General features: G+C 39.0%; 1 protein-coding gene across 2 annotated transcripts in view; it reads left to right on the forward strand.

Moving 5' to 3' along the window:
- Positions 1–26,764, forward strand: part of DACH2 (dachshund family transcription factor 2) — a 676,785-nt gene that overhangs the window by 562,683 nt on the left and 87,338 nt on the right. For both annotated transcript variants that reach the window (XM_070290385.1, XM_070290386.1), the window contains one exon: positions 11,472–11,644. In XM_070290385.1, coding sequence (XP_070146486.1) covers positions 11,472–11,644 — 173 coding nt within the window. The remainder of the gene's footprint in view (positions 1–11,471; positions 11,645–26,764) is intronic.

A 26,764-nucleotide genomic window follows, 5' to 3' on the forward strand; every position in this document is an offset into this window, starting at 1 on the left:
GCGCGACAGCCTCCTAGGGATCGAATCCCCGGGCAGGTCGAGGCGTGACGGCCTCCTGAGAATTGGGTCCTTGGGCAGGTCAAGGCGTGACGACCTCCTGGGACCCCTGGGACTAGCAGATCTCTGAGCAGGTTGAGGCATGACAGCCTTTCAAGGACCAGATCCCTAGGCAGGTCAAGGCGTGATTACCTCCTGGGACCCCCGGGACTAGCAGATCCCTGAGTAGTTTGAGGCGTGACAACCTTTCGAGGACCAGATCCCTAGGCAGGCCAAGGCGTGATGACCTCCTGGGACCCCCGGACTGGAGTTTGGGCATCCCCAAGGTCTCCAGTGTAACCAGTACTGGGCAGGATTAAGGGGTTGGATATTATAGAGTATTTCCCTCCCAAGGCCAGCTATTTTCTGATTGTCTCTCCAGAAGATAGTAGAGGCAACCTTGTGGGTCTGGATGGGGCTCAGGCAAAGAGCATGAAACAGGAGGGAAGGGGGAAGAGCACAACCTTTGAAAGAATGACATAGCACAAGGGGATGATGTAAACCAATTAAAACCAACTGGGTCCAAGATGAAAAGTAAAATTCAAGTACTTAATCCCCAATCTATAAGCCAACAGACACACCCAGAGGTGGCAGGACAGCACCAAGGCAAAAGAGGGAGGAGTGGGTGGTTCCCCAGTGGTAGGGATGATCCTCCCACTCATTAACATATGAATCCCACCCCCTAACTAAACCTAACCACCCCTTGCCCTTGGCAATGGTTCACACCCTGAAGAGTGTCTTCTCTCTGGATCCTAACAAATCCACCTATTATCGCTTTGTCTCTCAATGAATTTTTGTGATGAGACATCAGGGCCTGAGTTTCATTAGTTTTGGCCGAGCTTGAGTCCCAGGAGAGAGCCGAAGGACAGGAGGAAAACACAGTGGGGAAAACATGCCAAGGAATCCCCTTCATAGCCCGCTGGAAAATTTGCTAAATATCTGACTGGTGCTCACAATTTCATTGGTCTGATCCTTGGCACAGAGAAGAGAAAGGACAGAAGAACCCCCAGCAGCTTGTGTAACAGCTACTGGGGCTCAGCAGATAGCGCTTTTGGGACATGCTGAGGAGTAGCCTCTCCAGAGTCACTCAGTTGTGCCCCCTGCCGCCCGCGTGTTTGCAGGAGGTGCAAGGAAACAAAACTGAGAGATTGTAAAGGAATTAAGATTTCGTTAGGCATGTCCCTCCAGCGCGGACCTCTTACCTTAACCGGAGGTCTTCTGGGATCTGAGACTGGGCCGCATGACCTTTCTGCTGAGTTTGTTTTTCGCTGTCCTGGTTTCCAGCATGATGGGCCTTCCCCTGCGATGGATTTTCTTCACGTTCCACCTCTACCATGGGAGCTTCACTGAGTTGGGCTCCTGCTGTGCTTGGCCTCTTCCATGTGGAGGTTGTTTCAGCCAGGTTACATCCGAGTCATGGCACCATAGATGTCACGCGAGTGTATGTTCCTTGATTCTTTGTCTCGTCACAACAAAGATTTGGAGTGACGGACATTAAAGCACTTGGCACGTCACAGCTCTCGGGTCTTGGACAAACCGTGGTATAGCTCTCAGGCAAATCAGTGTTACAGCTCTATTTTATTTAGAAGATAGCAGGAGAATACATCCTCGAAGCGTGAGGGCATGCCAACCCAAAGACTTGAAGAGAAGAGAATGGAGGAATGCGTGGGGTGGGGAGGAGAGAGAGAGAGAAAGAAAGAATGCATGCATGCAGGAGAGGAAGAGAGAGAGAGAGTGCTTTGACTCCTCCTTTTATGTTTTCCGCCACCTGGGCCTGCCCTATGCAAATTGGGCTTAGCGAGGAGTGCTGTTTCTTCTACCTGAAGTCTTCACTCTGGTCCTTGGACCTTTTTTTGACCTTCCTTGTATTTTTAGCCACCACCATTTTGGACTCCTTTTCCCTATTCTACCTACCTAACACTTTGATCATTATGTAATGTCCTTCTTTGTCTCTTTTCACAGCCTTTGTTTTAAAGTCTATTTTATCTGATATGAGTATTGCTACTCCTGCTTTCTTTTGGTCTCTATTTGCGTGGAATATCTTTTTTCCAGCCCTTCACTTTCAGTCTGTATGTGACCCTTATTTTGAGGTGGGTCTCTTGTAGGCAGCATATATAGGGGTCTTGTTTTTGTAGCCATTCATCCAGTCTTTGCCTTTTGGTTGGGGCGTTCAACCCATTTACGTTTAAGGTAATTATTGATAAGTATGATCCCGTTACCATTTACTTTATTGTTTTGGATTTGGGTTTATATGCCCTTTTTTGTGTTTCCTGTTTAGAGAATATCCTTTAGCATTTGTTGGATAGTTGGTTTGGTGGTGCTGAATTCTCTCAGCTTTTGCTTGTCTGGAAAGCTTTTGATTTCTCCTTGTATTTGAATGAGATCCTTGCTAGGTACAGTAATCTGGGCTGCAGGGTATTTTCTTTCATCACTTTAAGTATGTCTTACCATTCCCTCCTGGCCTGAAGCATTTCTATATTGAAAGATCTGCAGTTATCCTTATGGGAACCCCCTTGTGTGTTATTTGTTGTTTTTCCCTTGCTGCTTTTAATATTTGTTCTTCGTTTTTGATCTTTATTAATTTGATTAATATGTGTCTTGGGGTGTTTCACCTCGGGTTTATCCTGTTTGGAACTCTCTGGGTTTCTTGGACTTGGGTGATTATTTCCTTCCCCATTTTAGGGAAGTTTTCAACTATTATCTCCTCAAGGATTTTCTCATGGTCTTTCTTTTTGTCTTCTTCTTCTGGGACTCCTATAATTCGAATGTTGGAGCAATTCATATTGTCCCGGAGGTCTCTGAGATTGTCCTCATTTCTTTTAATTCATTTTTCTTTTTTCCTCTCTAATTCATTTATTTCTACCATTCTATCTTCTATTTAACTAATCCTATCTTCTGCCTCCTTCTATTTGTTGCCTCCAGAGCAGTTCTAATCTCATTTATTACATTATTCATTATATATTGACTCTTTTTATTTCTTCTAGGTCCTTGTTAAACCTTTCTTGCATCTTCTCAATCCTTGTCTCCAGGCTATTTATCTGTGATTCCATTTTGATTTCAAGATTTTGGATAATTTTCACTATCATTATTCGGAATTCTTTCTTAGGTAGATTCCCTATGTCTTCCTCTTTTGTTTGGTTTGGTAGGCATTTCTCCTGTTCCTTTACGTGCTGGGTATTCCTCTGTCTCTTCATCTTGGTTATATTGCTGTGTTTGGGGTGGCCTTTCTGTATTCTGGGAATTTGTGGAGTTCTCTTTATGATGGAGTTTCCTCACTTTGGGTGGAGTTGTATCAGTGGCTTGTCAAGGTTTCTTGGTTGGGGAAGCTTGTGTCAAAGTTCTGGTGGGTAGAGCTGGATTTCTTCTTTCTGGAGTGCAATGAAGTGTCCAGTAATGAGTTATGAGACATCAGTAGTTTTGGAGTAACTTGAGCTGCCTGTATATTGAAGCTCAGGGGTGTGTTCCTGTGTTGCTGGAGAATTTGCGTGATATGTCTTGCTCTGGGACTTGTTGGCCCATGGGTGGTGCTTGTTTTCAGTGTAGGAATGGAGGCGTTTGATGAGCTCGTATTGATTAATGTTCCCTGGATTCAGGAGTTCTCTGATGTTCTCAGGATTTGGACTTTATCCTCCTGCTTCTGGTTTTCAGTTTTATTTTTGCAGTAGCCTCAAGACTTCTCCATCTATACAGCACAGATGATAAAACATCTAGGTTAAAGATGAAAAGTTTCTCCACATTGAGGGACACCCCAAGAGCTTCACTGAGTTACATGGAGAAGAGAAGAGGGAAGGGGTAGTTAGAGGTGACTGCAATGAGATGAGGTGGGATCAAAAGAAGAGAGAGCAAGCTAGCCAGAAATCACTACCTTATGTGCACTTCTCAGTCTGGACTGCTCAGAGATGTTCATGGATTTATACAGGGAAGAGGAGAGGGAGGAAGTAGACAGAGGTGGCCAGGAGGATAAAAGAGGGAAATGAAAAGGAGAGAGACAGATCCAGGCAGTAACCAGTTCCTTAGGTGTTCTCCATCGTCTGGAACACACAGAGATTCACAGAGTTGGGTAGAGAAGAGAAGGGGGAGGGAGGAGACAGAGATAACCTGGTGGAGAAAAAGGAGAGTCCAAAGGAAGAGAGAGTGGTCAAGCCAGTAATCTTGCTCTCAGGTAAAATTGGGTACTGAAGATTGGGTTTATAAATGTACAAAATTGACAACAAATACAAAAAGCAAAGATTAAAAATCTTGAGTAGAATTTGTATTTTCAAAAATACAATACTAAAGAAAAGAAGAACAACAACAAGAAGAAAAAAAACAAAGTCACGAGAATTATTTAAAAAAACAACATATATATTAAAAATATGTTTGAAAAAACATATATATATATACAGCATTTGCTTTAAAAATAGGGTCTTCTTTTTTGAAAAGTGATAGTAGGTTATAAAAATTAAAATTAAAGGAGAAATAGAGGACTTAAAAATTTAAAAAAAAATTTGTAAAAAGGGAGAAGAAAAAGAAAAGAAGAAAAAACAATCAAACAACAACATCAACCAAAAAAAAGAGAGAGAGAATGGTCGTAAAAATAGTAAAGATATTTCTGGGACTTTCTTTTGTGTTGTGGGCAGTGTGGGGTCACTTCCAAGGCGGTTCCCTCTGTTTAGCTTCTTCTGTTTGCTGGTCTCTTTAGTGTCCGATTTCCACCCTGACACAAGGGGGGGCAGTGGTGGACACTTTTTTTTTTTTTTTTTAGGCTCACTTGTTCAGTCGCACTGTGGGGAGGGAGGGATGCTACAAACAAATAACACTGGCATGTGCTCGCAGTGCCTTAGCCATGCTGGGCATGCCCCTGCACACAGTGCACACCGCTCAGGCTCTATGTTGCTCTGCAGCGAACCGTCTGAGGCTGGCCCTGGGCTGCATGCACCTCCCCAGTCTAAGCTGCTCAGGCTTGGCTCTCAGGTAGCCCTCAGAGGTACAGATTCAGTTGGGCCTGCATTCTGTGCCCTTCCCAGGACTGAGTAGCTCAGGTGTTTGGCGAGCATGGTCGCTGCAACTTATCGCCTTTCCCTGCTGCTCAGTTTTCTGGGTGTACCGCTGGCGCCCCTTGCCAGGCAGATGGTGACTGTCCAGAACCCCAAGAAGTCTTAGTTAGCAAAGAAGCCTGCTTGCAGTTTGGTTGGTAAAGTACCTCCCGGGCTGCGATTGCCCCCTTCCAGCCCTCATGGCTCTGGCTGCCTGTCACCAGATGGGGATGGTCTGCAGCTGGCTTTGTTCTGTGCATGGTCCTGGTGGTGTCTTATGTTAGAGCTTTTCACATGGTAGCTATTCCATAGTCTGGTATGCTAGCCCAAGTTAGTTCACTCTGGTTACATTCGGGGCATTCTGGCCCGATTCTTAAAAAGCACTGCAGCCTGTGCCTCCCTGCCCAGCCCCCACTTGCTAGTGGCGGATGCAGGCATCTGTGCTGCTTCTCCGCTGGGGGAGTTACCGTTGGGCTCGTAATCTGTTGGTTTTAATTATGTATTTATTTTTCTTCCCTGTTATGTTGCCCTCTGTGCTTCCAAGGCTCACCACAGACTTGGCAGTAAGAGTGTTTCCTGGTGTTTGGAAACTTATCTCTTTTTAAGACTCCCTTTCTGGGATGGGGGTCCCTTCCTGGGACGGAGCTCCCTCCCTACCTCCTTTGTCTCTTTTTTTCATCTTTTATATTTTTCCTACCTGTATTTGAAGACAATGATCTGCTTTTCTGGGTGCCTGACGTCCTCTGCCAGCATTCAGAAGTTGTTTTGTAGAATTTACTCAGCATTGAAATGTTCTTTTGATGAATTTGTGGGGGAGAAAGTGGTCTCCCCATCCTATTCCTCCGCCATCTTATTCCTCCGCCATCTTAGCTAACCTCCTCCGGTCCAAGTTTTATGCATGAAATAGGGCACTTAAACCTGGTGCACTGGGACAACTCTGAGGGATGGGATGGGGAGGGAGGTGGGAGAGGGATTCACAATGGGGAACACATGTACACCCATGGCTGATTCATGTTACTGTATGGCAAAAACCACTACAACATTGTAAAGTAATTAGCTTCCAATTAAAATAAATAAATTAATATAATAATGAGAAAAGAAACAAAAAAGTGAAAGCTAAGATGAATTAAAATTGTGGAGAACTGCAGCTGGCCCAGAGGGGATATAGTAGAGCATACATAGAAGAATATAGTGAGATATCAAAGCTAGAAAGTTAAATTCATATGAAATCAGATAGCTTCTGTTTTATTCTGGAGATAATGAGTAGCCACTGAAAGTCTTAAATATTGAAGTGGAAAGGCTAATTCAATGGTACAGGAAAACCAACCAGGAAGACAGTTTACCATCTAGGCATGAAAGGATTGGTGCCTGACTGTAGAATACAAGATATTACATATCACAATGACTTGGAAACCAAATGTCAGTGTAATTTTAGAGGAAAGATCAGAGTATTATGAAATTTGTAGCCTTGATTCCTGAAAGGAGGTGGTGCCATGCACTTACATAAAAGTTAAAGGAGTTGCCACAATCCCAAGATTCATTAGAAAGAGTGCTTATAGTAGTATACCTGATGTCCTTGTGATTGACAAGAAAGAAAAAAAATAACATTTTGGTGATTTTTGAAAAGAGTTTGTCTTCATTACCATTCTATTAAAAGTCTGTACATTTCTGATATGTAACTCAATGAGCCAGATTGCTGGGATTTTATATACTATTGATGGCTCTTAATTTAATGTTTTCAGCTTTTGGAAAAGTTTGACTTGCATAACTCAGTATTTGCATATGCTTTGCATGTCCATCTCAAGTGGGGTCACTGTTAAACTCACGTGTAATATAAATATTAGCTTAAATTCCAGGATATTATAGTCAAATGATGGTTGTTTATTGTAGGTCATGATCTGAAGTTGTGGCCTTTAAGTCCTTCATGGTTATTTGAAATGTTTGAATGAATTATATTTTAAAACTGTCAGTGGGCTCTTACATTCTGCTTGTGGTTTGCATGTTGTTTGCATGTCGATTGGACTTTAAGTAGGCATATGACTTGATATGGCCAAATGGTATCTGGATAATGCTGGAAACCTTTCAAGGATGAGGAAAGATTATTATACTGTTAACAGAAGTGTAAATTCAATAAAAGTTAAAGCATTTGAGTGATAAATGGAGGGACTGATGGCTACTTTTCATCTACAGTTTGATCAATTTTCTATTAAAATACTGACTATACAAAGAAAAATTGGAAATCCACAATTATCTTGGGTTTGTGGTAAATGTTAACCTTATATAAATGGGTTATTGATAGTTGCTATTATGTTGAACATAAGGTGAAGGTTATTGATGGTTGCTATTATGTTGAACATGAGGTGAAGATTTTAGGGAGAGATAAATAGTGATTAATTTATGTTATGGAATATCCCATCATTACAGCAAAGCTGCATGATGGGTAAAGCATAAAATACATATACATCTACATAATTTTGTAAAGTTAACTTAAAATAAACTAATTTAAAAGGTGGCATAGAAATCCATTTTTAGTTCAGTGTTTGCACTATATTGAGACTTTAAATTAGTAATCACAGGAAAAAGGTTTCAAAACTGCAAAATCTGTTTTAATAGATTGCTCCTAAAAGTGATTCAGAGGGTGAGCCATAAATGAAGTGATGGGGAAAAGTTTAAAATACTTTATTAATACTCTTTGGGGACTTGGAGTCATAGGAAGTGTAGAATATGTTTCCCTTCTTGGATTCCACACAAAATTTGTTTCCAGCTTTTTTATCCTTGAATAATTCTGATAACAGTATATTTTGTGTCTGTCTTTATCAGAAGTATTGATGACTGTTGCATTCTTTATTTAGGAATTTCTTTAATAGAGTGATCATTTTAATGTGTGAGACCTGTCATATCTAGGAGTTTGTTTCATTGTGCTACTTTTGAATACTTTGTTAGTGACTTTAACTCAGCCATCTTTGTTGAGCCCAGGAGATTTATTTATAGCATTCTTCCCTCTAACCCTGTTTGTGTCCTAAAATTATGTTTTGAGTCTTTGTATTACCATTATTGTTGTTTTGAGGAATGAGATTTAAGAGGCTCTGAATGTATTTCCTACAGATTCATTGTACACTTGCTGTTGTGATATTGGAAACAAGAAAAAAATGATGAGATGCAAAGAGGGGAAAGGGATGTTATTAACATTTGATAATTGTATGTAAGATGAACATGAACATTGCCCATAGTAGAATTTCAATAGCCTATAATAATTTAGGAAAATTACAGGGAGCACATTTTAGAACATCTGTTCAATATTACTTGTTTCTGGAATCATGTCCAAAAAAGGCAAGATTACTGTCAAAGCAAGAGTTTAAAATACATTATAAAGTGCATACCTGTGGTGGATTCATGTTGATGTATGACAAAACCAATACAATATTATAAAGTAATAACCTCCAATTAAAATAAATAAATTTATATTAAAAATAAATAAATTAAAATTTAAAAAATTGCTATGGTTTACTTATTCTAATCATGTTAACATCTGTAATGTTAGGTCAACTTTCCCTAGCCTCTACTCAAAGGTGTTTCCTCACAAATACCAAACTTATGAAGGATAAGCAGACAACTATTTCACTTTCCCTAGCCTCTACTCAAAGGTGTTTCCTGACAAATACCAAATTTATGAAGGATAAGCAGACAACTATTTCAATTTGTTACTTTTTTTTTTCATAATGACATATCTGTGGCTACCACAAGAGTTATATGCATAATACTTGAAAGATATTCTTTAAGAAATTAAAAAATATATATATTTCACTTTGCATATGTCCTCTATCAAAATATTAACCTGTTTTCCAGTTTTAATAGCAAATATCCACATATTTGAGTGAGGTGAAGGTGAGGTGAAGTCGCTCAGTCGTGTCCAACTCTTTGCGACCCCGTGGACTGTAACCTACTAGGCTTCTCCGCCCATGGGATTCTCCAGGCAAGAATACTGGAGTGGGTTGCCATTTCCTTCTCATGGGGATCTTTCCTTCTCCAAGGATTTGTTAAACAAATAGAATAAACAAATAAAACAAATAGAATTCTTGAGACTACTCAAATATGTGGGCTTCCCTGGTGTCTCAGAGGTTAAAGCGTCCGCCTCCAGTGCAGGAGACCCGGGTTTGATCCCTGGGTCGGGAAGATCCCCTGGAGAAGGAAATGGCAACCCACTCCAGTATTCTTGCCTGGAGAACCCCATGGATGGAGAAGCCTAGTAGGTTACAGTCCACGGGGTGGCAAAGAGTCGGACATCACTGAGCGAATTCACCTCAACTTCACCTCACTCAAATATGTGGATATTTGTTATTAAAACTGGAAAACAGGTTGATATTTTGATAGAGGACATATTCCTTATGGACAAAGTCTTCAAATTAGAACTATAAGCATTCACTTTAGAGATTTATACCTAAAAGTCTAGGACATATTCCCAGTCTTATTTTCTTCAATAATTCTGAAGCCTAAATAATCTACATCTTATCATACCAGTACCACTATTCAGTTCAGTTCAGTTCAGTTCAGTTGCTCAGTCTTGTCTGACTCTTTGCAACCCCATGAATTGCAGCACGCCAGGCCTCCCTGTCCATCACCACTGCCCGGAGTTCATTCAAACTCATATCCATTGCATCAGTGATGCCATCCAGCCATCTCATCCTCTGCCGTCCCCTTCTCCTCCTGCCCCCAATCCCTCCCAGCATCAGAGTAATTTCCAATGAGTCAACTCTTCGCATGAGGTGGCCAAAGTACTGGAGTTTCAGCTTTAGCATCATTCCTTCCAAAGAACACTCAGGGCTGATCTACTTCAGAATGGACTGGTTGGCTCTCCTTGCAGTCCATGGGAGTCTCAGGAGTCTTCTCCAACACCACAGTTCAAAAACATCAATTCTTTGGCACTCAGCTTTCTTCACAGTCCAACTCTCACATCCATACATGACTACTGTAAAAACCATAGCCTTGACTAGACGGACCTTTGTTAGCAAAGTAATGTCTGCTTTTGAATATGCTATCTAGGTTGGTCATAACTTTTTTTCCAAGGAGTAAGCGTCTTTTAATTTCATGGCTGCAATCACCATCTGTAGTGATTTTGGAGCCCCCAAAAATAAAGTCTGACACTGTTTCCACTGTTTCCCCATCTATTTCCCATGAACTGATGGGACCAAATGCCATGATCTTCGTTTTCTGAATGTTGAGCTTTAACCCAACATTTTCACTCTCTTCTTTTACTTTCATCAAGAGGCTTTTTCGTTCCTCTTCACATTCTGCCATAAAGGTAGTGTCATCTGCATATCTGAGGTTATTGATATTTCTCCCAGCACTCTTAATTCCAGCTTGTGCTTCTTCCAGCCCAGCATTTCTCATGATACACTCTGCATATAATTTAAATAAGCAGAGTGACAATATAGAGCCTGATGTACTCCTTTTCCTATTTGGAACCAGTCTGTTGTTCCATGTCCAGTTCTAACTGTTGCTTCCTGACCTGCATATAGGTTTCTCAAGAGGCAGGTCAGGTGGTCTGGTATTCCCATCTCTTTCAGAATTCTCCACAGTTTATTGTGATCCACACAGTCAAAGGCTTTGGCATAGTCAATAAAGCAGAAATAGATGTTTCTCTGTAATTCTCTTGCTTTTTTGATGATCCAGCAGATGTTGGCAATTTGATCTCTGATTCCTCTGCCTTTTCTAAAACCAGCTTGAACATCAGGGAGTTCCCGGTTGATGTATTGCTGAAGCCTGGCTTGGAGAATTTTGAGCATGACTTTACTAGCATGTGAGATGAGTGCAATTGTGCAGTAGTTTGAGCATTCTTTGCTATTCCCTTTCTTTGGGATTGGAATGAAAACGGACCTTTTCCAGTCCTGTGGCCACTGCTGTGTTTTCCAAATATGCTGGCATATTGAGTCCAGCACTTTTACAGCATTATCTTTCAGGATTTGAAATAGCTCAACTGGAATACCATCACCTCCACTCGCTTTGCTCCTAAAGAAAGAGTTAAGCTAGAAACTATAAACATATCATTACATTATAATGTTTAAAAGGAAAGTTGCTTCTTTTCATTAGGCACACTGATGTTCAACTTAAAGATTCTTGTTTATTTTTATGAGTAAAAAATTGAACATTATAAATAAATATTTTGGAAGTGAGAGCAAGAACAAGGAATATTGTTAAATAAAAGTCTGTATATAGGTGCATTTTAAAATTATAAAACCATGTTAAATTCCATAGATACTATTAATTGCTCAAGGAGATACTAAGATATGATAAAATCACTTAAAATTCAACAAGAGTGAAGACTTTTTTCTTAACTATTTAATAGCATCAATTTTAATATGATTTCCCTTTGTCCAAATAATGTAACGAATATAATAATTTAACATGCGCTTTCTCTTTTAGGACTGGATCTGCCATTTATGATGATGCCTCATCCTCTACTTCCAGTCAGCTTACCTCCTGCATCAGTTGCCATGGCAATGAATCAGATGAACCATCTTAATACTATTGCCAACATGGCTGCTGCCGCCCAGATTCACAGTCCACTCTCCAGAGCAGGGGCTTCAGTTATAAAGGTAATAATCGTAATTTAGAAGAGGATAAAGTTGTTAATAACATGTAAATTTTGATAAAATAATAATTTCATGAAATTTTAAGTCTAAACACATAGCTCACTCACTCAGTTGCTTAGCATAAAGTATTGATGAGTTTGATTTCTGACTAGGCCTGCTATGGTGTTTTTGTTATTGTCATTTGTTTTCATTCAATGACCACAGATACTACCTTTAATTCTAGCATCCTGTCTTGTATTCATGAGCACAGTGTGTGGGAGGCTAAAGAGAGAGCAGAAGAATATGCAAAATCCATTCCTATTGCTGGGATGAAACAAAGTAAACACTGCATCTTCTTGGTGTTTGTGAGGCAGTTGTGGAATAGTATATATCATAAAAGATTTATAATTAAAAAGACCTGCATTTCAGTTCTGATTCTGCTACTTAATATCTGAATGACCTTGGATATAGCAATTAACCTTCCTCAACTTTTTCCTCAACTGTAAAATAAAATTCATAATCTACCCATCTATTTCATTGGCCATCTGGAGGTAATATGAGTAAAATACAGTTTAAAATTGTGAAATATTAAACAAATCCTTATGATAATTTACAGTATTCAGTTTAGTTCAGTCACTCAGTCATGTCGGACTCTTTGCGACCCCATGGACTGCAGCACTCCAGGCTTCCCTGTCCATCACCAACTCCCGGAGCTTACTCAAACTCATGTCCATAGAGTCGGTGATGCCATCCAACCATCTCATCTTCTGTCATCCCCTTCTCCACCCGCTTTCAACCTCCCCCAGCATCAGGGTCTTTCCCAATGAGTCAGTTTTTTGCATGAGGTGGCCAAAGTATTGGAGTTTCATCATTATCATATTCTAGAATAATTTTTTTCAAAATTTCAGGACCATTGTGTAATGAAGCACAAATATTTTATAATCTTCCTTATGTCTCCTATTAGTTTGTCACATGGACCCTTTGCCCTCCAAGTATAACATGAACTAAGTTTTGTAATACATTTTTCCGTTTGTGGAGACGATAATATAAGGGTGTAGAAAATCAAATACTATAGTTAATCAGGGCAACCCTTGATTTGTTCCTTTGTTCCTCCATTTATTCAACAAACATTATACTCAATATGTAGACATCACATAGGGCAATATGGGAAATAATTAGGATGTAGTTCCTGACTTTCAGGACCTGCAACCTAAATTCTAGATGAATAACAGATGAACATTTAACTTGCATAACAACACAGACTGTGATGCACAGCAATCCATCAAGCATTATGTGAATTTAGAGGAGGGAGAGAGCAAATCTAGGTTAGAGAAGAGAGGGAACAGGAGTTACAAATGGCATTACCGTTGATGGATTTGAGCTGGGCTTTGCAATATTGTTATTATTGTAATAGGTGAACATGGGAGAAAAAGAACTGAAGGCAGAAGAAATGTGAGATTCTAGACATATTTGATCAATTTTAAATTAGCTTCTAGTTTGGTGAACTTCTAAAGGAATGAAGAAAATTTAAAACATAACCTTTTTCAGAAAGGGAAATAACTGATAAATTTTTATTAAACTCCATTTATATTTTCATGGCCAAGTAGCAGTATGCTTTCTATAAGGACTGTGGCCCTCAGTGAATTAGTCTGTTTTGACTAAAAGTGATGGGAGTGTGGACATCTTTATCTTGTTACTAATCTTAGAGGAAATGCTTTCAGCTTTTTACAGTTGAGTATATTAGCTGTTCAGTTCAGTTCAGTTCAGTTCAGTCACTCAGTCGTGTCCGACTCTTTGCGACCCCATGAAAGGTAGCACGCCAGGCCTCCCTGTCCATCACCAACTCCCGGAGTTCACTCAGACTCACGTCCATCGAGTCAGTGAGGCAATCCAGCCATCTCATCCTCTGTCATCCCCTTCTCCTCTTAGCTGTAGTATTGTCATATATGGCCTTTATTATGCTGAAATACATTCCTTATATGCTCACTTTCTGGAGAATCAGAATAAGACAGTGATATCTGGTTTAAAAACATTGTGGGTCCATCTGTATTTTTTGTCTTCTATTGATTGAGTCCCTATTATGTATCATGTGATTTTTAAGGCTTGTGACCTAATAGGGAGAGACAAAAAATAAAGTTTTTCATTTAAAATGTAAACAGATAAAATGAACTAATTTGTACTATTTTGAAAACATGTTTTTGCTGATTTTGTTTTATACCATCTGAAGCCAGGATTCCTGAGTCATGTGAAAACTACATATATTGTTTTAAATTTTCCTATATTCTATGTGCTTAAAATTTTTGTAGTAAATATTATCAATGTGTTATGTTTGTCTTTTTTTTTTCAGGTTCTTTAAAAGGACCAATATAAAATGCATACAACCATGATTGCATGTTTATATAATATGTATTTTTATAATGTGACAGTATACTTTTGTTTGTTTGAATGCTCATAGACTCAAATGAATGCACCACTTAGTGTACTTATTCATAATATCATTTGACTAGTCTGATAATATTGCATATTAGAATGAAATAAAAACCTTCAGATTCCTGTAATAGGCTTAAAAGTCCAGTGTTTTAGAGTTTGTATTTGGGCCAACATCCAGTGGTATGCCTATAGATCAGAAAAAAAAAAGAAAAGAAAGAAAAGAAAAGAAAGTGAAAACCTCTGATTTATAACATTTGACAATTTCTGTGGTATAAGTAATTCCCACCATAGCTGATTTCATGCTAACAGCAGCTTAACACCTGACTCACAGAATTACTGTGTATTTAATAATTAGCTCTAATTTGAACAAGATAATACTCTCCTTTAAAGCCTTATATGAAATGTTTATCAAATCAACTTTTCTGCACCAATATTCCCCCATATCCAGTAAATCAAACAAAATATTTTCAAAGTAATTTACCTCTTATATTTATTCAGAAAAGCATAACATGTAAATCAAGGTTTGAGATCCCTATGAAAATGAGTAAACGTGTTTTTTTTTGTTGTTGTTGTTATTGAAGTTATGCCACTTTAACATAAAATAAAATCACATTGGAAAGAGCATAATTGCATTTATGCCTTCTTATTCTACCAGTGTGTAAATATTTACATCCCAATGTGAAAAAAAAAATGGTGAATAGAGGTGTTGACTTCTACAAATGCTCTTAAATAGTGAAAACTAACACAAGGGAGACTAGACCTGGTTTCATCTTTTGAATTTCCTTCTCACAGGTAGAAAAGAAAACCACAGCTTTTTAGAGATTTGAGAAGTGATGTGACTTTTAGAATCTTAGACATCTAAAGAAAATATGTATTAAAACTTAGGTTTTAATAAATTTCCCACCTTCATGGTGGTAAACAATCAATAAATAATCTTAGATGCATAGCACATACCTACTACAGCAATACTATTTAATATAGTAGCCATTAGCCACATGTGGCTATTTCAATTAAAATTAATTAAATAAAATGAACATTTCAGTTCCTCAGTGGCTACTAGTTACATTTCAACTTCTAATTAAATAGTACAGATAAGGAACATTTGCCTATTTACAGAAAATTTTATCAGACAGCACTGTTTCTAAGACGTTAGATAGGATGGTTGCAAAACTCAGAACATTCATAATCTTTGGGGAAAAGAGATAATACACTTTGAAAAATCAGCAACGGTATTGCAATTGTTATGCCCAAGGTCCCAATCCCCAGGACTGAGAGAACAAGACATCCACAGCAATGCAAACGCAAAAAGAGAATTTTATTGCTAGCTCGAGCCAGGACCCAAGTTTCATCCAATGCAATGGAGTGGAACAAGGGCCCCGAGTCCTGAATTACAGCAGTATTTATAAGGTTAAGACAAAGACAGGGCGTTGGCAGGGGCGGATTGATTGCAAGGGCTCCTTAACATCTGCTAATTGGCTAGATTTTTGCATGCGCAGGCTTTCTCGGGGCGGGGGGGGGGGGGGGGGGGTGGGGGGTGGTTTGTCCTTGCCCTGATAAGCTTGAACCAGGCTACAGGGAGTATACTGATTGGTCGAGTCCTGGCACCTGCAGAGGATGATCTCAGCTCCTCCTTGGCAATAACTCAGCCCCTCTGTAAAGGAGACTTAGGCCTACCTTGGCCCCCTGAAGCCTGTCATGGCGCCTGTTTGGTCCTAACACAATTAGCATTGAATTTGGCCAGAAAGGATAGTTGTTGCTTAATATTGCCTTATTGTTGTTCAGTTGCCCAGTTGTGTCCGACTCTTTGCTATCCCATAGACTGCAGCACACCCAGGCCTCTATGTCCCACACCATCATGTCTATTACATTGTTGGTGTCATCCAGCTGTCTCATCCTCTGATTCCCTCTTCTCCTTCTGCCCTCAATCTTTCCCAGCATCAGGGACTTTTCCAATGAGTCAGCTGTTCACATCAGATGACCAAAATATTGGAATTTCAGCTTCAGTATCAGTCTTTCCAATGAGTATTCAGGGGTGATTTTGAAAGATTGTTGTTAAACCGTGAAAAGACACTGGAATTCTTGGCCTCCGGAGGAGAAGAATTCAATCTGGAGCCAGAGATGAGGCTTGATTGCTCAGAGATTTTTGTGTAATAAAGTTTTATTAAAGTATAAAGGAGATAGAGAAGGCTTCTGACATAGGCATCAGAAGAGGGCAGAAAGAGTACCCCCTTTCTAGTCTTCAGCTGGATGTTATACGGTCACTAGCCATCTGTTAATGAAAGAAAGGAATGTCTTAAAACTCAGAATGGCACCAGGCCCCTTATCCATAAAATGTATTTTGGGATAATCTTGGCACCAGATGACTCATCCCGGGCCATAAAAACAATTGATTTGAATCTTGTAGAAGGGCAGATTACCATACAAATAGTTTCATTTACATAGATTAAGGGAACAATGTCTGAGTGTAACATAGTGGTTTGTCAAGTAGGTTCTGAGCCATTAGGCGGAACTAACTTGAAGACAAGAGTTTGGGGTAAATGCATAGTACATTAACATAGCTTAAGACAAACATTTCCATAAGAAAAATGCATTGGTTAACTCAAGGTTTGAGAATAGTTAACTTCAGGTGAGAGCAGGTGTCATTATTGCAACACAGTATTTTAAGAGAAACCTTTTAAATTTGTATAGAGAAGGAAAAGAATATCGCTAGTTTGTTTCCTCCTGCTGCTTAAAAGAGATAAAAATGTCTGACACTTGCAGCCTATTTCCTCCGTTTGGAGACCCCTGGCCTTCCTGCCTGTTACCCTCTCAATTCCCTTAAGATTGACTGGTTTGATCTCCTTGCTGTCCAAGGGACTCTCAGGAGTCTTCTCCAGCATGATAGTTCGAAAGCATCAATTCTTCAGTACTCTACCTTCTTTATGGTCCTGCTCTCACAATCATATGTGACCATTGGGAAGACCATAGCCTTGACTATATGGACATTTGTCAGCAGATTATTGTCTCTTCTTTTCAACACACTGTCTAGGTTTGTCATCACTTTCTTACCAAGAAGCAAATGTCTCCTGATTTCATGGCTACAGTCCCCATCCACAGTGATTGTAGAGCTCAAGAAGAGGAAATCTGTCATTACTTCCATCTTTTCCCCCTCTATTTACCATGAAGTAATGGGGCTAGATGCCATAATCTTAATTTTTTAAATTTAGTTTTAATAATTTAGTTTTAAGCTGGCTCTTTCACTCTCTTCCTTCATTTTCACCCCCTTCACCCTCATCGAGAGGCTTACTCCATTATTATTGTCATCATTTTCTATTAGAAAACAGAGAGCAAGAACAGAATTAACTGATTTAGCATAGGTCCAATATGTGCAAATAATCATGTTACATTGCTTTATCAAACAAAAAAAAAAAAGAAGAAAGAAACAGATACCCCATCCCCAAAAGAGTTTATAGAATTATATACTGTTTCTCTCTAGAGATATCATAATTTGTTAATTAAGTAAGATGTATTAAGAAGAAGATTTCAGTGGAGGAATATGGCATGATGGGTAAGAGCATGAGCTCTGAAGTCAGATTGTATGCCTGTATTTGAATTCTGATTGCACCATTTCTTGTAATGTGAATTCAGGAAAATGAATTAACCTGTCCATACTTGCCTATCAGTTTGCCTTCTTTTGCAGTGAAGTGGGGAAAATAATTGTATCTACCTCATAACATGGGGTGTTAAAATAGACTTAAATGAGACAAACTTGTTAACACACTTAGTGTGTTTATACTTAGTAAATACTCAGTGTAAACTAATTGTATTTTATTATGTTTTATACTCAAGAATTCATATAGAAAGAGTAATAAGTAGAAACCAAGATCATGGCAGAGAGCTAGACTGAGAAAGTAATAGCTTTTCCTATATACATTTGTCTGTGCAAATTCTTATCAGTAATAGGACTAAGGGGTCCCCACCATTAGATGCATATACAGGTATTGGACTCTCCCTCTGCAGAGAATCTGTTAACTTTTAGTACTTTGATCTTGATGTCACAAAAGGAAGGTTAGGGATCTGGTGGGAACTGGAGAGAGATGCCCATATTAATATCAAAATTTATCTGATTTTTATTCTATTTTAAATTACCTTTGAATGTTTCAGTTCACTCAGTTTAGTCACTCAGTAGTGTCTGACTCTTTGCAAACTCATGGACTGCAGCACTCCAGGTTTCCCTGTCCATCCAGTTGGTGATTCCATCGAACCATCTCATCCTCTATCATGACCTTCTCCTCAAATTCATGTCCATCTAGTTGGTGTTGCCATCCAACCATCTCATCCTCTGTCATCCACTTCTCCTCTTGCCTCAATCTTTCCCAGCATCAGGGTCTTTTCAAATGAGTTAGCTCTTCGCATCAAGTTGCCAAAGTATTGGAGTTTCAGATTTAGCATCAATCTTTCCAATGAACACTGAGGACTAATCTCCTTTAGGATGAACTGGTTGGATCTCCTTGCAGTCCAAGGGACTCTCAAGAGTCTTCTCCAACACCAAAGTTCAAAAGCATCAATTATTCAGTGCTCAGCTTACTTTATAGTCCAACTGTCACATCCATACATGACTACTGGAAAAATAATAGCTTTGATTAGACGGACCTTTGTTGGCAAAGTAATGTCTCTGCTTTTTAATATAGTGTCTAGGTTGGTCATAGCTTTTCTTCCAAGGAACAAGCGTCTTTTAATTTCATGGCTGCACTCACCATCTGCAGTGATTTTGGAGCCCCCCCAAAATAAAGTCTCTCACTATTTATGTTGTTTCCCCTTCTGTTTGCCCCATCTATTTGAATGTTTTATGTGGATTATTTAGTCTGTAGTCTGAACTATGCATATATACACACCATATGAAGACACCTGTAGGATTTTCTGTCATTTTCAATGGGTACATTACTGCTGCTGCTGCTGCTAAGTCGCTTCAGTCGTGTCCGACTCTGCGACCCCATAGACACCAGCCCATCAGGCTACCCCGTCCCTGGGATTCTCCAGGCAAGAACACTGGAGTGGGTTGCCATTTCCTTCTCCAATACACAAAAGTAAGAAGTGAAAGTGAAGTCGCTCAGTCGTGTCTGACTCTTCACGACCCCATGGACTACAGCCTTCCAGGCTCCTCTGTCCATGGGATTTTCCAGGCAAGAGTACTGGAGTGGGGTGCCATTACCTTCTCTGAATGGGTACATTACACACTCCATAAATGTTTGTTGCATAAATGAGTAAAAACTAATGATTCATTGGATGTTAAACATTGGGGAGTGTTTTTAACATGATGATCATTAATGATATAGACGTTAATTCAAAACTAACAAAAAAAAAGTTGTAAGTTGTTATATATATATATATATATATATATATACATATATATATATATATATAGTTTTGTTGTTATTTCTGTTTTTTGGTCAAAAATAGTTTGAGAATATCGTTGTGCCTGGGCACAAAGTCCTTAGGTCTGACTCAGATCTCTTAACTGTTGGCTCAGCTATTAGCACTTGTAGCTAATAATTAATAGAGCTATAACATTAATTAGAAATTGTATTATGATCATTAGATTTTTAAGACATCTTTCTGTTATATTACACAATGTGGCAAAATCCTGAGAGCAGAATAGGTAAAATATCTGACTGATATGAACACATATTTTCTTACATTAAAGTATCTCATAGTACATTTTTTCTATATTTGTGGGAAAGTTCATCATAGTTTTCTCTGTAACAAATTTAAGAAATTTAAGTAGGAAGCCTATTATTTGGCTGTTTACCAATACCATCTGATTAGTTGTGTTTTTTGTTTGCCTGAGCAGCTGGCGATTAATGAATTGATTGGAAATGGTCACAGGGCAATGGCATTAGCATGTGAACATCTGGCATTAAAATTACTCAACACAGAGAGCACTTTTTCTGATAATTCAAATTCACTGAAAGAAGTCACTAGTTGAATCTTATTCTAAGTGCTCTGTGGAAAGGAAAAGCTATTGCAATATTTTAGAACATGAGATGAAGATGTATTGTGTGAGAATTGAGGGCTGTTTGTTGTGTATGTGTGTATGTGTTTGGGTGGGTGGCAGAGACCCAAGCCTACAACCTAATTTGCAAGCCATACATATTTTCCACTGAAATATCCATTCTCCCACTTGAGGGCATTTACATGCTATGAACAGATATTATAGCTGATTCCCTTTAAGCTGTCAGCCTCTTCCAGAACAAGTTGATCACATTGAAGAGGTGAGAGGGCACGTTGGCCACCTAACACATAGGTCACAGATATGGCATGCTTATGATTTTGGACTCTCTCATATGAAAATTCATGAAAACTTGCCATATCCATCTGTGTTAACCTAAATGAGATTGTAAATTGATGATTGTGGAACATATATTAATTCTTAAACTGATTCATAAAAATTCATAAAGTGTCATGCATCCAAAAATATTCAAAGACAAAACAGAGCATGTAATTCTTTCTCAGTACTAGTGGTAAGCTAAGTTAACAAAATCAATTAACAAACTTATAGTCTTGTTCCTGATTTTCTTATATAAATTTGTCAAGTTATAATCAAGACTGTTTCTTTAGAGCTATGGTGACATTACAGAAGGAACACATCAGTTATACAAAGTCTCACGAAAAATGTGTGAATAAAATATCTAGTATCAGTTAAACTTTCAAAATCCACTCGTCAGCAATGAAATGACATTAAATTCTTTAGGAACTTATTAAGAGATTAACATTTGGAAGATCAATTACAGTGAGAATTGAATTGCAATTAAATAAAAAAGACAAATTATATATTACATAACCCCACCAATGCTTGAGAATAATCAATATAAGAAATATCATAGCTATAACACTGAGATAGGAGTTCCTAAAAGGCAACTATACACAGTTCAGTTCAGTTCAGTCGCTCAGTCGTGTCCGACTCTTTGCAACCCCATGAATCGCAGCACGCCAGGCCTCCCTGTCCATTACCAACTTCCGGAGTTCACTCACACTCACGTCCATCGAGTCAGAGATGCCATCCAACTATCTCATCCTCTGTCATCCCCTTCTCCTCCTGTCCCCTATCCCTCCCAGCATCAGAGTCTTTTCCAATGAGTAAACACTTCGCATGAGGTGGCCAAAGTACTGGAGTTTCAGCTTTAGCATCATTCCTTCCAACGAAATCCCAGGGTTGATCTCCTTCAGAATGGACTGGTTGGATCTCCTTGCAGTCCAAGGGACTCTCAAGAGTCTTCTCCAACACTACAGTTCAAAAGCATCAATTCTTCAGCGCTTAGCTTTCTTCACAATCCAACTCTCACATCCATACATGACCACGGGAAAAACCATAGCCTTGACTAGACAGAATTTAGTCAGCAATGTCTCTGCTTTTGAATACGCTATCTAGGTTGGTCATAACTTTTCTTCCAAGGAGTAAGCGGCTTTTAATTTCATGGCTGCAGTCACCATCTACAGTGATTTTGGAGACCCCAAAAATAAAGTCTGACACTGTTTCCACTGTTTCTCCATCTATTTCCCACGAGGTGATGGGACCGGATGCCATGATCTTTGTTTTCGAATGTTGAGCTTTCAGCCAACTTTTTCACTCTTCACTTTCACTTTTATCAACAGGCTTTTTAGTTCCTCTTCACTTTCTGCCATAAGGGTGGTGTCATCTGCATACGTGAGGTTATGGATATTTCTCCCAGCAATCTTGATTCCAGCTTGTGTTTCTTCCAGTCCAGCGTTTCTCATGATGTACTCTGCATATAAGTTAAATGAACAGGGTGACAATATACAGCCTTGACGTACTCCTTTTCCTATTTGGAACCAGTCTGTTGTTCCATGTCCAGTTCTAACTGTTGCTTCCTGGCCTGCATAAAGATTTCTCAAGAGGCAGGTCAGGTGGTCTGATATTCCCATCTCTCTCAGAATTTTCCAGTTTATTGTGATCCACACAGTCAAAGGCTTTGGCATAGTCAATAAAGCAGAAATAGATGTTTTTCTGGAACTCTCTTGCTTTTTCCATGATCCAGCAGAGGTCAGTAACTTGACCTCTGGTTCCTCTGCCTTTTCTAAAACCAGCTTGAACATCAGGAAGTTCATTTTTCACGTATTGCTGAAGACTGGCTTGGAGAATTTGAGCATGAATTTACTAGCATGTGAGATGAGTGCAAATGTGTGGTAGTTTGAGCATTCTTTGGAATTGCCTTTCTTTGGGATTGGAATGAAAACTGATATATTCCAATCCTGTAGCCACTGCTGAGTTTTCCAAATATGCTGGCATATTGAGTGCAGCACTTTCACAGCATCATCTTTCAGAATTTGAAAGAGCTCAACTGGAATTCCATCACCTTCACTAGCTTTGTTCATAGTGATGCTTTCTAAGTCCCACTTGACTTCACATCCAGGATGTCTGGCTCTAGATGAGTGATCGCACCATTGTTATTATCCGGGTCATGTAGATCTTTTTTGTACAGTTCTTCTGTGTATGCTTGCCACCTCTTCTTAATATCTTCTGCTTCTGTTAGGTCCGGACCATTTCTGTCCTTTATTGAGCCCATCTTTGCATGAAATGTTCCCTTGGTATCTCTAATTTTCTTGAAGAGATCTCTAGTCTTTCCCATTCTGTTGTTTTCCTCTGTTTCTTTGTATTGATCGCTGAAGAAGGCTTTCTTATCTCTTCTTGCTATTCTTTGGAACTCTGCATTCAGATGCTTATATCTTTCCTTTTCTCCTTTGCTTTTCACCCCTCTTCTTTTCACAGGTATTTGTAAGGCCTCCCCAGACAGCCATTTTGCTTTTTTTGCATTTCTTTTCCATAGGGATGGTCTTGATCCCTGTCTCCTGTACAATGTCATGACCTCATTCAATGGTTCATCAGTCACTGTATCTATCAGATCTAGGCCTTTAAATCTATTTCTCATTTCCACTGTATAATCATAAGGGATTTTATTTAGGTCATACCTGAATGGTCTAGCAGTTTTCCCTACTTTCTTCAATATAAGTTTGAATTTGGTAATAAGGAATTCATGATCTGAACCACAGTCAACTCCTGGTCTTGTTTTTGTTGACTGTATAGAGCTTCTTTATCTTTGGCCACGAAGAATATAATCAATCTAATTTTGGTGTTGACCATCTGGTGATGTCCATGTGTAGAGTCTTCTCTTGTGTTGTTGGAAGAGGGTGTTTGCTATGACCAGTGCATTTTCTTGGCAAAACTCTATTAGTCTTTGCCCTGCTTCATTCTACGTTCCAAGGCCAAATTTATCTGATACTCAAGGTGTTTCTTGACTTCCTACTTTTGCATTCCAGTCCCCTAGAATGAAAAGGACATCTTTTTTGCTTGTTCGTTCTAAAAGGTCTTGTAGGTCTTCATAGAACCATTCAACTTCAGCTTCTTCAGCATTACTGGTTGGGGCATAGACTTGGATTACCGTGATATTGAATGGTTTGCGTTGGAGATGAACAGAGATCATTCTGTCATTTTTGAGATTGCATCCAAGTACTGCATTTCAGACTCTTTTGTTGACCATGATGGCTACTCCATTTCTTCTGAGGGATTCCTGCCCTCAGTAGTAGATATAATGTTCATCTGAGTTAAATTCTCCCATTTCAGTCCATTTTAATTCGCTGATTCCTAGAATGTCAATGTTCACTCTTGTTTGACCACTTTGAATTTGCGTTGATTCATGGACCTGACATTCCAGGATCCTATGCAATATTGCTCTTTACAGCAGTGAACCTTGCTTCTATCACCAGTCACATCCACAAATGGATATTGTTTTTGCTTTGGCTCCATCCCTTCATTCTTTCTGGAGTTATTTCTCCACTGATCTCCAGTAGCATATTGGGCACCTAATGACCTGGGGAGTTCCTCTTCCAGTATCCTATCTTTTTGCCTTTTCATACTGTTCATGGGGTTCTCAAGGCAAGAATACTGAAGTGGTTTGCCATTCCCTTCTCCAGTGGACCACATTCTGTCAGACCTCTCCACCATGACCCACCCATCTTGGGTTGCCCCATGGGCATGGCTTAGTTTCATTGAGTTCGACAAGGCTGTGGTCCTAGTGTGATTAGATTGACTAGTTTCCTGTGAGTATAGTTTCAGTGTGTCTGCCCTCTGATGCCCTCTTGCAACACCTATCATCTTACTTGGGTTTCTGTTACTTTGGGCTTGGAGTATCTCTTCACAGCTGTTCCAGCAAAGTATAGCTGCTGCTTCTTAGCTTGAATGAGGGGTATCTTCTCACCACTGCCCTCCTTGACCTTCAACTTGGGATCCCTCCTCTAGGCCCTGCTGTGCCTGTGCAGCCACTGCTCCTTGGACGTGGTGTTGCTCCTCCCAGCTGCTGCCCCTGGCCTCAGGTGTGGGGTGGCTCCTCTCAGTTGCTGTCCATGGCCTCGGACATGGGGTGTCTCCTCCCGGCCGCTGCCCCTGACCTCAAATGTGGGGTAGCTCCTCTTGGCCATTCCTGCGCCGTCACAGCCTGGCACTCTCGACCACTGCCCCTGACCTTGGACGTGGGGTAGCTCCTCTTGGTTGCCACCCTTCGGGCATGGGGTCCTCCCAGCTTCTGCCCCTGACCTGGGACGTGGGGTAGGTAGCTCCTCTCTGTCGCGGGTAGTGCACCGGGCTCAGCCGCCTGCACGTAGTGTGCTGGGCGCGTGTATACATAAATGTGAACTCGTATAATATGCATGCATTAGTACTTTACAAGTTTTGTGTTTTGCCATATCTAGGGATGTAAAGAGATACATTGAGATGAAATAAAAGATCTCCATTAACAAGGGTGGAGTTGATACCTTAGTGCCGATAAAATAAATTCTATACTCTCTTGACCGTGTTCAACCATATAAAGCTAATTTTCCTTAGCTTTGACCCTGCTCTTTATTCCAGGTTCAAATGTACTCTTAAATGATTTAATATGAGGTATATGTCCTTTGACCGTATGTACCTGACAAAAATGAAAACAGTATGATAGAAGAGGGAGTAATAACATGTACTAATTAGAAATATTTTCTTCTTGGGCATAGGTCTTGAACTATGTAAGTATATGCTAGAATTTGAGTTATTATTGAAGATAATTTTACTAATTGCAAGGGAAAGTGGGGATTTCATTGGGTAAGTATGTATCAGTTTTGGAAATCTCCCTCCTCTGCTACAGTGACTGAATCTGGGGATTTCTCCAGTGATTTAGAAGAGCTACAGCTGCTTTGAAGGGGCTTGAATGAAATATATGAAAAGTAACAGGATTTTAAGTCATAAATGCCAAATAAAAATTAAGTCATGAATGAGTAAAATGATTTGGGTTTTAGATTTTCAATTTTCCATTTTAATGCCCTTACTGATTTGTTGCAAATACTGTTAACCCTGTATTTGGCAAGTGGTGAAGACATTATCCTTGTCTTCTCATTTGTAATAAAACAGATTAACTTGCTGTGAAATTTTAACTAGGCTGAGACACAACAGTAGTCACCTAATGACCCGAAGCACATTGCAGTTAAGTAGCTAAATAGATGCATACTGATTACAGGGCTGAAAAATGGATCTGTTTACTTGCAAAGTAGAAGTTGCTTATATAACTATTCATTATTTTAGAATGAATTAACGTTTCCAGTTCCATATAGATATTTTAAAAATCCACCTAATTCTTAATCAGTGTAAGGCATTGGATTCATCTAATGTTTACATGGTGAAAAAAATGTGACCTCTGTGATGCCTTAGGAAACAATAACAATGGATTGAATCTTGATTGAATTTGGTAAGTGCTGGCTACAAATCTTAAATATGAACTGTAGTTTTATGCAAAATGTTATTGTAACTCTAAATCATGTTTTCAAAGTTATTTGAAATAATATCCACCTGATGTGCTGTTGAAAATGGCAAAGGATGAATTTAAAAATAAATTATTTGAGTTCATAGTATTTGATCATATGTACTTTTAAAACATTTTGGATGATTCCTCTTTATAGCATTGTAAAATTTCCTCATTATTTATAGCATTTTCTATTTGTGTAGATATTCTTTCAATTTTTAAAAAAAATTCAGAATGACCATTTATTTTTTAAGCAGAGTGGGCAAGGTCAAATCACTTGAATTCTCTTTTTTTCTAAACCATCAACTTTATAATTCACTCCCAAATTTTCCATTTTTATTATGGCAGGATATATTGCTATGTATGATTCTTGTTTACCACTACACAGTGATTTTGTTTGTTCACTTTTATTTTTTGCTCAATAACTGCTGTGCTTTGTTTCTATCCATTCACTTACTGGTCCATTAAAGATAAAAGTAGTTCATTAAGTTACATATTTTTCAGCAAATAGCCAATGTTAGAATTGAAAGACTGTCCCACAATTTATATACATATTTTAGCATAGAATCATTGAGACTACACAACAGTGAAAAGTAAGAAAATAATTTTGACCTCATATATGAAATTCCTTTCATTGGTGTGTGTGTGTACATATGCTATTTATGGATTATACTTTTAATCACTGTACTTTAGGTTGAATTTCACAACTGGTGAACTTTTCAAAAAATTTAAAAATGTATTATAAAAGCTATATATAATTTGCTATCCATGCCCATACTATTCTTCTAAACAACAAATATAATTATTTGGAAAAAAATGGTTCTCTTCTGCTTTGTTTATATGTATCTTTTTATTTTTTTCCTGTATATAGAGTATTGCAACTGTATATTTAACT

Source organism: Ovis canadensis, chromosome X (assembly GCF_042477335.2).
Source record: "Ovis canadensis isolate MfBH-ARS-UI-01 breed Bighorn chromosome X, ARS-UI_OviCan_v2, whole genome shotgun sequence".
NCBI lineage: Eukaryota > Metazoa > Chordata > Mammalia > Artiodactyla > Bovidae > Ovis > Ovis canadensis.